This window comes from Alosa alosa, chromosome 24 (genome assembly GCF_017589495.1).
Source record: "Alosa alosa isolate M-15738 ecotype Scorff River chromosome 24, AALO_Geno_1.1, whole genome shotgun sequence".
Lineage (NCBI taxonomy): Eukaryota > Metazoa > Chordata > Actinopteri > Clupeiformes > Clupeidae > Alosa > Alosa alosa.
Window position 1 is genome coordinate 28,401,363 of NC_063212.1, and position 17,251 is coordinate 28,418,613.

The following is a 17,251-nucleotide window of genomic DNA, read 5'->3' on the forward strand; positions in this document are numbered from 1 at the left end:
TGTGGAGGCTAATTCTAAATGAGTGTGTGTGTGTGTGGTGTGTGTGTGGAGGCTAATATTCTAAATGAGTGTGAGTGTGTGTGGGGTGTGTGTGTGTGTGTGTGTGTGTGTGTGTGTGTGTGGAGGCTAATTCTAAATGAGTGTGAGTGTGTGTGTGTGTGGAGACTAATTCTAAATGAGTGTGTGGTGTGTGTGTGTGTGTGTGGAGGCTAATTCTAAATGAGGTGGAGCGCACTTAAATGAGGTGTGAGGCTAATTCTAAATGAGTGTGAGTGTGTGTGTGTGTGGTGGCTAATATTCTAAATGAGTGTGAGTGTGTGTGTGTGTGTGTGGAGGCTAATTCTAAATGAGTGTGAGTGTGTGTGTGTGTGGAGGCTAATTCTAAATGAGTGTGTGGTGTGTGTGTGTGTGTGGAGGCTATCTAAATATATTTTAAAGTTGTACCTGGCTATTACAGAAGAGTGGACCCAGATTACTAATAAAGCTGCCCGCGGACCAGCTCTACTCTTTGAAGCAGTCTCTCTCTGTGTGTGTGTGTGTGTGTGTGTATGTGTGTGTATGTGCCTGTGTGTGTGTGTGAGTGTGTGTGTGTGTGTGTGTGTGTGTGTGTGTGACAGAGGGAGCGGCTGTGTGTGTGTGTGTGTGTGTGTGACAGAGGGAGCGGCTGTGTGTGTGTGTGTGTGTGTGTGTGTGTGTGTGACAGAGGGAGCGGCTGTGTGTGTGTGTGTGTGTGTGTGTGATGAGGAGCGGCTGTGTGTGTGTGTGTGTGTGTGTGTGTGTGTGTGAGTGACAGAGGGAGCGGCTGTCTGCTTTGTTGATGACAGAGGGGAGGAGAAAGAAAAGAGAGAGAGGATGAAAGGGTAGAAGAAGAGAGGGAGGGATGGAGGGAGAGAGAGAGGAGAAGAGAGGGAGGGATGGAGGGAGAGAGAGAGGAGAGAGAGTAGAAGAGAGAGGGATGGAGGGAGAGAGAGAGGAGAGAGAGTAGAAGAGAGGGATGGAGGGAGAGAGAGAGGAGAGAGAGGAGAAGAGAGAGGAGAAGAGAGGAGAGAGAGAAAGAGGAGAGGAGAGAGGAGAGAGAGAGAGGAGAGAGAGGAGAGGGAGAGAGAGTAGAAGAGAGAGGGATGGAGGGAGAGAGAGAGGAGAGAGAGAGGAGAAGAGAGAGAGGATGGAGGGAGAGAGAGAGGAGAGAGAGGAGAAGAGAGTAGAAGAGAGAGGATGGAGGGAGAGGTGAGAGAGGAGAGAGAGAGAGAGAGAGAGAGTAGAGAGAGAGGAGAGAGAGGCAGAGAGAGGGATGGAGGGAGAGAGAGAGGAGAGAGAGAGAGTAGAGAGAGAGGAGAGAGAGTAGAGAGAGAGGGATGGAGGGAGAGAGAGAGGAGAGAGAGTAGAGAGAGAGGGATGGAGGGAGAGAGAGATAATACAAAAACACGACCTGAAAAACTGCAGCTCAAGTATTGTTTCAGTAGCAAAGGAAGTAGAGAACACAGCAAAACAAAACGACATTAACACATGGAATGCAAAATCGAACAAGTAAATAAGCTACACTGCTACAGAACTATTCGAATTGGATTACAATTAACTATATTTAAATGAAATTAAAACTATCGTCATAGAAAACTCCTGTCAAAGTATCGACTTCGAGTGATCATTCCCTTGCACAGAAAAAGGGTAGACACCGGCTAAAACCTGGATAGCTCGTGAAGATCTAATATGTAAATTCTGTACGGGAGTAGTAGAGGACGAATGCCACTTCTCAGAATGTCCCAATTATCAACACTAAGAGCTATATTCTACCCACAAATTGAAATCACTTGTCCGGCTTTAAGGACTGCCACTAATGAACAAAAACTACAATTCTCCTGAGAAATAGATAAATGTGCCTACTTAGTCAATACTATTTACAGTCTCAAGCCACATTTTAAGAGAAAACTTCATAGAAAAAGTGCATACAGTATATAGTTTTTGTTAAATAGTTTTATATAGACTATTGTATAAGTTTTAAATTCTAGATTTAAGAATGCATGTGTAAGTTTTCTTTAAACATGGATTTAGTTACTATTTTTTAAACATAAGTTTTCTTTCTTTAGTTTAGATAAGTTTCTTTTGACCCCCCTGAAAACAAATATTGGCGCGTTTGTACTGTCACAAGCTACTGCTTTGGGCAACATCTATTTTCTGAGCTAATAAAGCACATTTGAATTTGAGAGGAGAAGAGAGGAGAGAGAAAGAGGAGGAGAGAGAGAGAGGAGGAGAGCAGAGGAAAGAAAGAGAGGAGGAAAAGAGGAGAGAGGGAGGAAAAGAGGAGAGAAGAGTGAGCCAAGGGATCTGAACACACAGATGAAGAAACAACAGCCTAGGGAGGTGTGTGTGTGTGTGTGTGTGTGTAATGAGTGTGTGTGTGTATGTGTGTGTAATGTGAGTGTGTGTGTGTAAAAGTGCCGCGCTGAAAATTCCTGGGGAGACTGCGGTGGCCAGTAAGAACAAATCCCTTTCTGCACAAACAGGATTAACGTCGGCCAATCCCCTCACAGCAGCGCTTATCCAATAGCCTATCCCCTCACAGCAGTGTTCAACCACCAGCCAATCACAAGGGACTACATGCCCACCAGCCAATCCCCTCACAGCAGTGCCAACCACTAACCAATCCCCTCACAGCAGTGTCCAACCACCAGCCAATCACAAGGGACTACATGCCAACCAGTAACCAATCCCCTCACAGCAGTGTCCAACCACCAGCAAATCACAAGGGACTACATGCCAACTAGTAACCAATCCCCTCACAGCAGTGTTCAAACCCCACGGGACTACGTTATGCTACGCTGTGTGTGTGTGTGTGTGTGTGTGTGTGTGTGTGTGTGTCGATCCAGAGTCCCCTGAACAACATGGTAACTACATCATCAATCGATCACTATGGCATTCAGCAAGCACACACACACACGTCCACACACACACACACACACACACAGCATTCAGGCAAGCACACACTCTCAGACTAATTGTGGGATACAAATATATTAACTCGTCTCAATTCTAGAGGGTGCCATTCAAACACACACACACACAAATACACACACACACACACACACACACACACACACACACACACAAACACACACACACAGAGCTCAATTCTTAAGGGGGTCATTCATGTCCATTTTACTCCACAAGCTTCAATTAGCCATTAAACAAAACGTCCCCACAACACACACACACACACACACACAGACAAGAGAGCAGTCGTTGATTATCAGGTGAAGCTGTAATCTTATCAGCGGCCTGTCTTGAAATCGTCCTTTTGCCTTAACTCTTTTGTTGAACACACACACACACACACACGCACACACACACATACAAACACAGTGCTATCCAGACATATGGACTCGAGTCAGATTCGAGTCATGATTTTAATGACTTCAGACTCGACTTGATAAAATTCGGCATGACTTGCGACTCGACTTGGACTACTCACTCGAGACTTGACTCAGACTTTGCCTCGTTGACTTGTAATGACTTGACATGTCTCGAGTCAAAAAATACATTTCCTGATCGTGGACCAGTCACCCCAGAGATGCTTTCACTTCCGCGACGGAAAAAACAAAACACATAATGAACACAAACAGGTAGAGCACAGTGATCAGTGCTGCTGTTACCACCACACGCATCACGCACTGTATGTGTGTAGGGCACGAAGAGACAGAGGAAGGACCAATATTAAATAAATAATAGCTTTACTGCAAACTGATTTGCACTGTTGTTAGAGAACGTTTACAATGTCAAAATGCACCAACAGCATGTTACATAAAGATGATACTTTTCAGGTCCTCTCCATTAAGATCCAACTTGAACGCATGCCTATGCTCCATTTCATTGAGAACGCATCTCAGCATGCACGAGAGGGAGAGAAAACGAGTGGCAGGTTCCAGCTGGCTTGTCATTGTTGATGATGATTGATATCTCCTTTTAAATATAAGAAACGTATAAAAGGAAACCATGAAGGCAACAAAGACGAGTTAGAGGAAATTGCGGATTTATCTGGTTCTCACTACTGTTAAACTGTGAGAGCCAGGGCACTTTGACATAGGCTGCACTCACTGTGATTTGGAAAATGGACAAGAATATGAAGAGTTGTCTTTGCCTTTGTGTAATGGAACTGGTGAGTCTTGAAGTCTTCAATAATTAGTTTACATGAAGCACATGATATTATGCCGATTGAAACGCTTTCTACGTAGCTAGGTGGCTACTGGCTACCAGGCTCATAATTCACTTTTAATTGCAAACAGAAAATGTCTAGCAAGCATCATGTCATTACATGCTTTTATTTCTAAAGGAGTGAAAGCTGTTTGTGCCAACTTAATACCATGCTTATCATTGTTAATATTGTGCTATACATGTGGCACAAACAATGTCAGAGTTTGTGGACTAGCCATAGCTATATTTGAATGGAGCTGGTAAAAAAAAAAACATTAGGAGAACGTGTGGACAGTGGCAAACAATGGGCTTAAAGTGACAGTGCACCATTTACAAACAAGTTAAACAGCATCACATGTGTAGTATTTAAGAAATGAATACTTTAAAACAAAATTACTGTGTCATTATTATCATTTAAATAATATAGAAGTGTTTTACTTTTACCTTTGTGGTTACTCAGTAATTTTGTGATTTATGCTGTATTTAATAGGCTATATAAGTCTTTAGGGAGAAAATTTACTTTTTAATCGCAATTAATATAGATTAATTAATTTCAAAATATGAGATTAATTCGTTTTTTTAATCGTTTGACAGCCCTAACAAAAACGGAAAATATTTAACCGCAGCAATTTACTAATTTAGCAGGCAAATCTGTGGCCTAGCATAGTGAAATGCCATCAGTCAAATTGCTATAAGACAGCTATAAGAGTGTCTTATAGCTGTCCGTTTCGTACAGATTACTCAGGTATGCTCATGCGTATATTTCACAGGTATGCACATGCATATATCGTAAAAGCTTTCAAGACAGAACCATTGAACATATTTTAATCTGTATTTATAAAAAAAATACTGTGGATTAGATTGATGTGTTAAAATTATGATCGATAGTCTGATAATGGCATTATTAAGTGAAGAGTACCTGATGACTTGTTCAGGACTTGGACTTGGACTTGACTTGGCTTTGATGTGACTTGGACTTGACTTGCCCTTCTCTGTCTTTACTTGGGACTTGACTTGGTCTTGACTGCTAAGACTTGTGACTTACTTGGGACTTACTTGTGACTTGGTCCCACCTCTGGTGCTATCCTTCCTTTAACTCTTTTATTGAGTTGTCAGAGCATTGTATTCCCTCTGCTGATAACACACACACACACACACACTCTCCCCCCCGTTCCTGATCTGGAGGATGCATGATATAAGAGAGGGAGGAATGAGGTGTGTGTGTGTGTGTGTGTGTGTTTGTGAGTCTATGTGTATGTGTGTGTGTCTATGTGTATGTATGTGTGTGTGTGTGTATGTGTACTGTATGTGTGTGTGTGTGTGTGTGTGTGCGTGTGTGTGTGTGTATGTGTGTGTGTCTATGTGTATGTATGTGTGTGTGTGTGTATGTGTGTGTGGGTGTTTATGAGTCTATGTGTATGTGTGTGTGTCTATGTGTATGTATGTGTGTGTGTGTGTGTGTATGTGTCTATGTGTGTGTGTGTTTGAGTGTGTGTCTCTCTCTCTCCCTCTCTCTCCTTTTCTCTCTCCCTTTCTCTCTCTCTCTCCTTCTCTTGTTCCCTCTCTCTCTCTTGTCTCTGAGAGCTGCTGACAGCAGGCTGAAAGTGATGACGTTCATTTTCCAAAGGGAAAACTTTTCTCCATCATGATTTTTAATGGAGGTGAGAAAAAGTATTTGTAGTGTGTGTGTGTGTGTGTGTGTGTGTTGTGTGGTGTGTGTGTGTGTGTGTGCATGTGTGTATGAGAAAAAAGCACTAGGAGACAGACACACACACACACTGTTCCAACTGCACCGCTAACTCATTAATGTAGATGTTGGTCAGAGTTGGACTCAGACTGCAGCCCTGTCTCACTCCTAACAACTGCTAACAACAGTAAGTAGGCCTAGCTAACTGCCAGCAATCAGCATAGGAAAGTAGCTTACTTCACATGTTAGGCTTAAGTATAATATGATATAGCATTGACGGTCCTAAACCCTCCTAAAACCCATTGCACTGTCGCGCTTGTATAAGCTTGGCAGTGACGTCGGCGTCAGCGTTTGATTGATTGATTAGTTCACTTTTTCAACATTATTGGGTCCCTGGAGATGTGACAGGTCAGGACAGGTGTAACTTGAACTGTTTGAATATATTTTCATGATTTGATGTAGCTTACCTAATATTTGAGGCATATTGAAACAATAATAGGCTATTTTATAATAGGTCTACTTGAAATACATTTATTTTTATTCGTATACATTTCATCTTATTCTATAAACAGTTCAGATGTAGGCTATGTGGCTTGAATGAATGCAATGTCTATTTGTTTGTTACAAATAAAACTCCAGCAGTTCATAACTAGCATTTTATGTATGTAGCTTTTTTTTTAAATGAAAACATGGGTAAATCATCATGAATTTGTATGATTTGGCTATGACTTGACTTGACTTGCTTGACTGTCACAAAAAAAATGACTTGGACTTACAAGGATACAAGGATACAAGGAAGTTTATTGTCACATGCATATAGTTACTGGAAGTAAGAAATGCAGTGAAATTATGTCTGGTGTCAGCCTATTTGTGCATTAATGGGGGGGGGGGGGGGTAAAAAAGTGCAGTAGAAGAGGGGTTTAAGTGGCAAGGGCTGCATAAAAAAGGTGGGGAGGATTGGGATTGGGTGGGGGGCACCAACAAGGAGCACCCAAGAGCAACAGGGGCAAGGAAAAACTCCCTTACCAAGGAAGAAACCTTGGGCAGATCCACGGCTCAAGGGGCTTGAGACTTGAAGGTTAACCCTTTAGGCGCCAGAGGTTTTTTTTCTTCGAAACGTTCGATTTTGACATCTTTATTTCAAAAGGCTATATCTTAAAAGTGATAAGAGATAGAGATTTTCTGTAAATTAGAGAAATATTAAGGATGACCCAAAGTTTATGTAGGGATTAAATGTTTATATCTAATTTGCATATTATGACGTCATATGGTGGCAGCCATCTTGGATTATAGAATTTTCATGAAAAGTCACATGTTTGAATGATAAAATGCACCACTTCTTTTCCCCCAAAATGTCCCTCACCTTCTGCATGCTATATTGCACAATACTGAATGCTCAGGTAAATACTAAGTAGTAAACAAACTGTGTAAATCATTACTAATAAATGGCAGAAAAAAACCAAATGCATGTAGCGGTAGACTGGCCTTTTGCTGTAGAGATTTTTCATTTACTACATAGAGTAGGCACTCTGATTCCATTTATGGGGCACATATATATTATTCAGATGACACACAAACACAAGTAGACAAGACCTGTTTAGTTCAAAAGCTCACTTGCCCACCGCAAGGCACAGATCAGGAGTGAGATGACGAGACAAGACAAGAGACAATGTTAGTATTTGTTTTCTTTTTGTTTTTGTTTTTTGTTGTTGTTTTTTCTTAGCTGACAAAGACACACACATCACAAGGACATGAACACACAAAAGAACAATCACATATATGTCCTAAATGGTCAGGAAATAGATAATCAACAGTGTTAATAATTACTAATAAATGGCTGACAATTTTTTTTTTTGTAGCAGGCCTTTTGCTGTAGAGATAATGACTATCCATATCCATATCCTATCCATACAGGGCCGGCATTCCCATCATCTTGTGATAGACTATGCATGGCCTAATGGCTCTCCCCTGCCCCGCATCACCACCTCTGCTCCTGTTAAAAGCAGCAGCATGGCCAGATCTGCCTCGCGCTTTTCGGCGTCAAAGGGAGAGAATTTCGCGCCCAGCTCGGACTAGGCCTACTGTCATTCTCATTCGCGACTCCCCACACTGCCTCTACGTCCCCCTAACTGTCCTATGAGCGCCGACCTCGTCTAACATACCCAGTGGCATTAGACAAAGGCTCCACTGCGTTACTGTCAGCTGCGATTGCGGAGAGGCACACGTTCAGAAGACAGAAGCTAGCGCTATGGACATTAGGCTACCTCCAGCCTCGTTAAGCCACACCACTAACACCTGCAAACTTCCGATGAACACTCCGAACCCGTGAAACATTATTCCCACCAGTGACATTGGGCAAACGATTCAACGTTTGTGCTTGGTGTAAGCTAAAGTATGGAGTAAACTCTCACTTTGTCCAGCTGCATCATTGCAAGGCAGGGACACATCTGAAGCCTCACTTCATTTTCTGAAGGCAGATATCCCCCTTCAGAATCAGGGTCCGCGAATAGAAGACCCAACACTTCATTTCGGGTACATTTTTTTAATGCCATTAGACGATAATCTAATGCAAATACTTGCTGACGTTGACAATATCGCTCTGACAAAGTGGCTCACACGCACACTAGCTCCGGTATTTCACGCACTGATTCAATGCGCTGTAGCTAGAAGGTTTTGTTTAAAGCATGCCCTTTTTCGGACTCGGGGATGACGTATTTCATGTCTGCCACCTAGTGGCGTGGAGGTCGAACGAAATATGACACCCTATTTGACTAAATCGGCCGTTTTATTCAGTACCGCATCTTGTCGACAAAAGTCGACCGTGGCGCCTAGAGGGTTAAGACTTGAGACTTGCACATGTGTGACTTACTCCCACCTCTGGTAGCCAGTCATGCTAATAACGCACCTGTATGCTAATCTGTACCTCAACACTGTAGCCAGTCATACTAATAACGCACCTGTATGCTAATCTATACTGCAACACTGTAGCCAGTCATGCTAATAACACACCTGTATGCTGTATACTGCAACACTGTAGCCAGTCATGCTAATAACGCACCTGTATGCTAATCTGTAGCCAGTAATGCTAATAACGTACCTGTATGCTAAACTGTACTGCAACACTGTAGCCAGTCATGCTAATAAGCGCAATAACTAACACTGTATGCTGCAACACCACAGCTCAACACAGCACAACGCACCTGTATGCTAATCTGTAGCCAGTCATGCTAATAACGCACCTGTATGCGCAACACTGTAGCCAGTCATGCTAATAACGCACCTGTATGCTGTATACTGCAACAATGTAGCCAGTCATGCTAATAACGCACCTGTATGCTAATCTGTAGCCAGTCATGCTAATAACGCACCTGTATGCTGTATACTGCAACACTGTAGCGAGTCATGCTAATAACGCACCTGTATGCTAATCTGTAGCCAGTCATGCTAGTAACGCACCTGTATGCTAATCTGGAGCCAGTCATGCTGGTAACGCACCTGTATGCTGTATACTGCAACACTGTAGCCAGTCATGCTAATAACACACCTGTATGCTAATCTGTAGCCAGTCATGCTAATAACGCACCTGTATGCTAATCTGTAGCTAGTCATGCTAATAGTCATGTCATGCTAGTAACGCACCTGTATGCTGTATACAGCAACACTGTAGCCAGTCATGCTAATAACGCACCTGTATGCTAATCTGTAGCTAGTCATGCTAATAACGCACCTGTATGCTAATCTGTAGCCAGTCATGCTAGTAACGCACCTGTATGCTAATCTGTAGCCAGTCATGCTAATAACGCACCTGTATGCTATATACTGCAACACTGTAGCTAGTCATGCTAGTAACGCACCTGTATGCTAATCTGTAGCCAGTCATGCTAATAACGCACCTCTATGCTAATCTGTAGCCAGTCATGCTAATAACGCACCTGTATGCTGTATACTGCAACACTGTAGCCAGTCATGCTAGTAACGCACCTGTATGCTAATCTGTAGCCAGTCATGCTAGTAACGCACCTGTATGCTGTATACTGCAACACTGTAGCCAGTCATGCTAGTAACGCACCTGTATGCTAATCTGTAGCCAGTAATGCTAGTAACGCACCTGTATGCTAATCTGTAGCTAGTCATGCTAGTAACGCACCTGTATGCTAATCTGTAGCCAGTAATGCTAGTAACGCACCTGTATGCTAATCTGTAGCCAGTCATGCTAATAACGCACCTGTATGCTGTATACTGCAACACTGTAGTGAGTCATGCTAATAAAGCACCCTTGAATTTGAATTTTAGAGAGACAGAGAGAGTGAGAGAAAAAGAGAGAGAAATAAAGAGAGAATGAGAGAGAGAGGGATAGACTAGAGAGAGATAGACTATACTAAGAGCTTATTGGCTTTGTGTTTCCGGACGGGTCAGAGAAAGTCAACCCTGAAAGGCTCTTAGAGAAGATTACTTCACAACACACATGCACACACACACACTCATACACACACTACCAAGCACACATACATACATACACACACTCCAACACACATACATATACATATACATATACAGGCTGTTAGTGAAGATTACTTCACAACGCACATGCACACACTCATACACACACACTCCCACATACACACATGCATTTACACATACAAACATGAACACACACACTCACACATTCATATACTCATACAAACATGAACACACACACTCCCACATACATACACATACATACATGAACACACACACTCATACAAATACTCCCACATACATACACATACATAAACACACACACACATACACATTCATATACACATACACACACACACACACCCACACCCATACATATACAAACACAAACAGGAACACACAAACACATACGCACAAACACACATACACACATACTCACACATACTCACACACACACACACACACACTACAACAGACTAAAATATACATGGTATGACTGAGTTACAGCCAGTCTTTGTCTTTTTTTAACATGTTATTTATGATGTCCTTCATCAACCCTGGAAAGACCAGTCTGTGTGTGTGTGTCTGTGTGTGTAGGCAATGCTTTATGTACCCTGTGTGTGTGTGTGTGTGTGCGCGTGTTGGGAGGAGGGGGGGGGTGCAGTGGATCTCACCTCAATACTGTGGCCTGGAAAGCATGCAAGTTCAGTAAAGGCCAGCTGAAGACCTGTGTGTGTGTGTGTGTGTGTACTGGACCCTACCAGACGCTGCCAAGGAAGTGTTCCATTCTCTGCATTGTCTACATCTCACAGGGGACAGGACAGTACTTCAGTGAGAGGCCATCCAGAGGTTACACACACACATACACACACACACACACCAGATCTGAGTGTGAAAAGTTCTGAGAGAGAGGAGCTGTGAGTTCTCTTCATGTGGTAGAACACGGAACATGACCCCCCCGCCCCCCACCACACACTTCACACACACACACACACACATACACACACACACACGTATACACACACACACATACATACACACACACACGTATACACACACACACACGTACACACACACACTGCTGAGTAGCCTGGGTCCATTTTCTGATGCAGGGGAGCGTGGGCTGTGCTTCATGAATATGCTAATTGCTCTGTCTTAAACAAATCCCACATCATCTGCTGTTTCTGCACACAACAGATACTATCTACGCTTATAAAGCTCCCCGCATATTTACATTATCCACACACACACACACACACTCACATACACACACACACATGCACACACGCATGCACATGCACACACGCACACACGCACACACACACACACAGATACAAATATACACACACATATGGACACTCACAGTTTCAGTAAACAGACTGTCTGTCCAATGCAAAGTTAATCAATGTAAGAACACTCACACACACACAATCTCTCTCTCTCTCTATGTCACACAGACACACACACACACAGTGGAGTCTGGGGTAGACTGGATTCACACACACACACCCTCCTCTCGTTTCAGAGCCACTTCAGGGTCCTAAGTTCACCAGTGGGAGACTATGGAAGGAATGTCCCCCCTATCATCTGACTGTTACACACACACACACGCGCACACACGCGTACACACACGCACGCACACACACACACTCACACACACACACACACACACACGCGTGCGCGCACACACACACGCACACACACACACACACACACTCGTGCGCGCACACACACACGCACACACACACACTAACAGAGACACAAAATCTCTATCGCTCTCTTTTCTCTCTCACTCTTTCTCTCTCACACAAACACACACACAGACACACACACTTTGTCTCATTCTCTGTCCTTCACACACATACATACAATTACTCACACACACACACACACACACAGTGCCTCCATATTGCTTCAAAGGCCTGACAGACAGATGCTGGTCCGCCATGTAGCGCTATCTGGTTGCAGTAACCATTGCAGCACAGACTCTCTCTCTCCCTCCCTCACTATCTCTCTCCCCCTTTCTTTTTTTCAAATTCAAATAAGCTTTATTGACATTGACACATGCTTGTGTTGTCAAAGCATGTATACAGATTCAATATATAAATATATAAGATAAACAAAAAACATGTTGATTAAATAATAGTAATAAGAAGGAAATTAAATGAAAATAAATGAGATCACAGTAGGAGCAAATTCTTTTATGAAATTATTTTATGTTCTCTCTCCCTCTCTCTCTCTCTCTCTCCCTTTCTCTCTCCCTCTCTCTCTCACTCTCTCTCTCCCTCTCGCTCTCTCCCTTTCTCTCTTTCTCTCTCTCTCCTTCTATATCTGTATGATAAGCAGTAATGTAGTGTTTGTTGTTCTGGACTTTGGCTGACGGGGCTGCAAGTTTTAAGTTTTACCCACAAAACACACACACACACACACACACTCTACACACACGCACGCACACACACACACACACACACAAAAACACATACACACACACAGGCACATATATACACACACACACACAGGCACATATACACACACACACACGCACGCATGCACGGACACACACACACACACACAAAAACACATACACACACACAGGCACAGATACACACACACACACACACACAGGCACACACATACACACACATACACAATATCCTTCTACTGGAACCTTTTGTAACATACAGTCCTTACTCCAGCAGGACAAGACCAGTTGGACAGTGTTTGTGAGAGGGTGCATTTGCATGTTGTGTGTGTGTGTGTGTGTGTGTGAATGAATGGGGGGGCTTACCTCAAACAGGTTGGAGGGCTCATTGCCGTACTGACTGGAGATGACATCTGATTGGTCACTGTACCACTTCAGCCCGCCCAGGAAGCTATCATCCAGGTCACTAACGTCCAGCTCTGATAGGTCCAGTTCAGGCAGGTCGGGGCAGAGGGGCTGGTCTTCACCAACCAGGGCAGCGCACTGCAAACACACACACACACCACACACACACACACGTCAGGGTTGACCATGATAGGTCCAGTTCAGACAGGTCGGGGCAGAGGGGCTGGTCTTCACCAACCAGGGCAGCGCACTGCAAACACACACACACACACACACACGTCAGGGTTGACCATGTCTAGTCACAGCAGGTACAGCTCAGTCCCTGTGAAAGGCACTTTTATTCACAAACACACACACTGATCTACCACACACACAGTGTTTATGAGGCCCATAAATTCACCTCGCTGTGTGTTTCCTACACACACACACACCAAAAAGCCTAAGAGAACACCCCCCCCACCCACACACACACACACACACACACTTCAGACAGACATTGCACAGGCTGCATTAGGCTGGTGAGGGGGGCCATATCTGCCAGAGAGCATTTAAATGTGTTTTTCTCTCGTGTGAGATCGAGGGAACGCGCTCAGGGTCCTCGAGGAAAAGCTAAATGACGCTGAGATCGAGGGAACGCGCTCAGGGTCCTCGAGGAAAAGCTAAATGACGCTGCTGACATTTTATGGCGCCGCGCGCGCGACAGCTGCTCTGCCGCCCTCCTGACACAAATCATCAGCTGCAGGGCCGCACGGTCAGAGCTCCCGCGGCCCTTCGGTCTGCCTGCCATCCTCCGCCGCCCTCACCGTGGAAACGGCAATGTAAACAAATCTCCGGGGCGGATGCGGATCTTCCGTGCGTCAGGCGGCGCATGGCGAGATTAGTGGCTCACGCGGGACACATCTCTGCATTCTAATCTAGCCTCCCCAGAGACACGAGCGCCAGCAGAACTAGTTTATGTCACACACGCACATTAACCTCCACACACTCACTAAAACAACACGCTGCTCAGAGAAACACACACTCCTCTCTGTATCACAGTCCAGCGCACGTCACACACTTAAACACAGAGAACACACACTCCTCTCAATACTCCTCTTAATATCACATTTCAGTGCACACCAAAACACACTCACACACACGCACACACACTCCAAAACACACTCATGCACACACACACTCACACTCCAAAACACACTCATGCACACACACACACACACGCCAAATCACACTCCGGCTCAGCTCGCTTGTTCTGAGAGACGACATGATGGAGCGCTGTCATCTTCTGGAAAGCTCTATTTTGGGCACGAGAGTCTGGCGACGGAGAGAGCGCACCTCACCGCACGGCTGCCCGCAAAAGGGGCACGCGCGGGCACGCACGCCATGCTGGGGCACGACTCCAGAGTTGGACTGAGGCCAGCGTGGGGGCTGAGGCCGTGCCAAGCGCGAGTAGGGAAGAAAAGTTCAGCATGTGAGAATATACAATATTCTCTGATTGGACACACACACACACACACACACACCTCCGACCTCTTTCTCCCGAGAAACAACACAGACGTTATTCCGACATTTCCACACGCACAGCGGCCCACGTGCAGACCACAGACGGAGACACAGAGAGAAAGAGATGAACAGAGAGAGAGAGAGGGGGATGGAGAGACGCAGAGAGAGAGAGAGAGGGGGGATGGAGAGACGCAGAGAGAGAGAGGTTGGATGGAGAGACGCAGAGAGAGAGGGGAGAGAGAGAGGGGGATGGAGAGACGCTGAGAGAGAGGGAGAGGTAGAGAGAGAGGGGTGGAGAGACGCAGAGAGAGGGAGAGAGAGAGAGAGAGGGGGAGGTGACTAGCACAGGGGGCATAGGGCGATACTCTGCTGGTTTCTAAACAGAACACACTGCAGCTCGTGCAGACGGTGAGGCTGAGAGAGAGGGAGAGAGAGGGGGGGTGGAGAAACGCTGAGAGAGAGGGATAGAGAGAGGGAGAGACGCTGAGAGAGAGGGAGAGAGAGGTGACGCGTCAAGGGCTCCCACCAGAATCCGGTTTGTTGTTTCTATTTACATGTGCGGCACCACCGAGCCTCCACGAACCAGCTGTCCACTTACAGGTGGGAACCCCGGAGCGAAGTCCAGTCCAGGGGGCAGCCGTTACCCAGCGGGTCCCGGCACCGTCCTGTCCATCCGCTGACAAAAACACCACATTCAAAAACAGCGCACTCAAAAACACCACATTCAAAAACAGCACACTCAAAAACAGCACCCATTAAAAAACAGCACACTCCAAAACAGCACACTCCACACCGCGTCTCAGCAGCGCAGCCGTTCAGCCACATTAATAACGACGGCCATGCGCACGCGGGCCACCGGGCAGCCACTGGCGCGGACTGGCAATACGAGAGAAATATCCTCCATAGGCTCCTAACAACACACTCACAGAGCATATGTGTGTGTGTGTGTGTGTGTGTCTGAGAGAGAGAGAGCGCTTGCGTGTAGTGTGCGTGTGTATAAATGTATGTATATTAGTGTGTGTGTGTGTGTGTGTGTGTTCTGTAAAGATAAGCAGTTATAGTAAATGTTTTCAATATGTCTTCATGTCGCTGCCTCAGAGCAACTAAACTCGCGCACAGCCAGTCCAGCGGCAGCTTTTAAATCCCCGGGATGCAAATTCACCCTGGCGGAGCCAATACACGTAAACACACGAGGGCTATCCCGCCGTGAACGGCGATCTACCGGGGAAACAAATCTAAGAATAAGAGAAATGGATGCTACAGCAATGGAAAATACAGAGTATTTTAGTGAGGACACTCGCTACTGCACGTCCGTAGATGTTGCTATGGAACTGTCACGGTTTGTGCTCCGCGCAGGCTGCGCGCCTCGGTAGGATCAGCAAATCTCCGGTGCTCTCCGTCAGCCTCGAGCCTGCAGCTCGCTAGTGATTTTTCATCTTCACAGGGGACGTGCTACCGTAAGACACAATGGCTGTCACCGGAGACAGTCCAGGCTGCCATAACCGACACCGGCTACTCGAAAACAGCCGGACTCAGACCCCAGAGCTAAGGTGAGGACAGCGGCAGGACTGAGCCAACGGTTACCTGTCTTGTCGTTATTACCGAGCGCTCCCCATGACTGGAAAGACTTCCACCGGCATGTAAACAGTCCTCGCGACTATCAGACATCCTGCAGGCATTCAACAGCCATGTCAGCACGCGGCACGGAAAACACCGTTATTGCAGCCATAACTACCGAGCTCTGCACGCCACACACCGAATTCCTTTCCATGTACGTCTCCGCGAGTCCTTACTCCCGAGCATTCCCCGTGAATTCTCCTCGTATCCTCACCGCCAGAGGCTGCGGGAGCCCCGCGCGAGGAAAGTGCATTCCCCTAGAAGCGCTCCTGCGTGTCTCCCTGTCATCGTCCGCAGGTTTCCGTGTCCCCGTGTCCCCGGGCAGAGGAACGGCGGGAGCTCGTGGTGCTCACCTCTATTTCTCTCCAAACCAAGTCTTGGTTACACCGGTCCCACGCCATCCAGCCGCCGAATGACGCCTCCGCCAAAATAAAAAAAAATAAAATGAGACGAGAAGAAATCCAGTGTCTCCGCGCGCGCTCTCTCACGGGGAGCTGCCCCAGACTGCGAATGCACCGACGGCACCTGCGCTACTACGGCTCTCCATCACATGACAAAGCTATTAAAAGTAAGCAGAGAGCGAGTGACTCCCCTCCCCGCGCGCTGCGCTCCTCTCGCGCCCCCCACCCCCTCCTCCGCCGCTACTCGCCAGTGACGTGACGTACCGTTCAGCAGGCGGGGTCTGGCACGCGCATAGTAAATCTTTTCCAACTATAAAATCGCTCAATTCAAATGACACGCGCAGATGAAAGACAATTCAAACGCAGATCACGTTATTTTCTCGCCTCCGTTATTGAGTGGTGTAGCTGGGCAGGGTAAGCGAGGGCTCAAGCCGTAGGGGAACATTCACGCGGAAGCATAAAGTATGACGCTAATTGAAGGACTGGGCAGCAGGCTACTTATCTCCCGCGTGCCCCAGTCCCGCTGCCCGTCTTTGAATCATGATGCCTGACGACAATATGGGGTGTGTGTGTGTG

General features: G+C 45.9%; 1 protein-coding gene across 1 annotated transcript in view; it reads right to left on the reverse strand.

Annotated features, from left to right (window-relative positions):
- Window positions 1-16,821, reverse strand: part of LOC125289344 (peroxisome proliferator-activated receptor gamma coactivator 1-alpha-like) — a 34,333-nt gene extending 17,512 nt beyond the window's left edge. The window contains exons 1-2 of the mRNA XM_048236096.1: window positions 16,628-16,821; window positions 13,119-13,295 (exon numbers count right to left, since the gene is read on the reverse strand). Coding sequence (XP_048092053.1) covers window positions 13,119-13,295; window positions 16,628-16,675 — 225 coding nt within the window. The 5' untranslated portion in view covers window positions 16,676-16,821. The remainder of the gene's footprint in view (window positions 1-13,118; window positions 13,296-16,627) is intronic.
- Window positions 16,822-17,251: the final 430 nt, after the last annotated feature.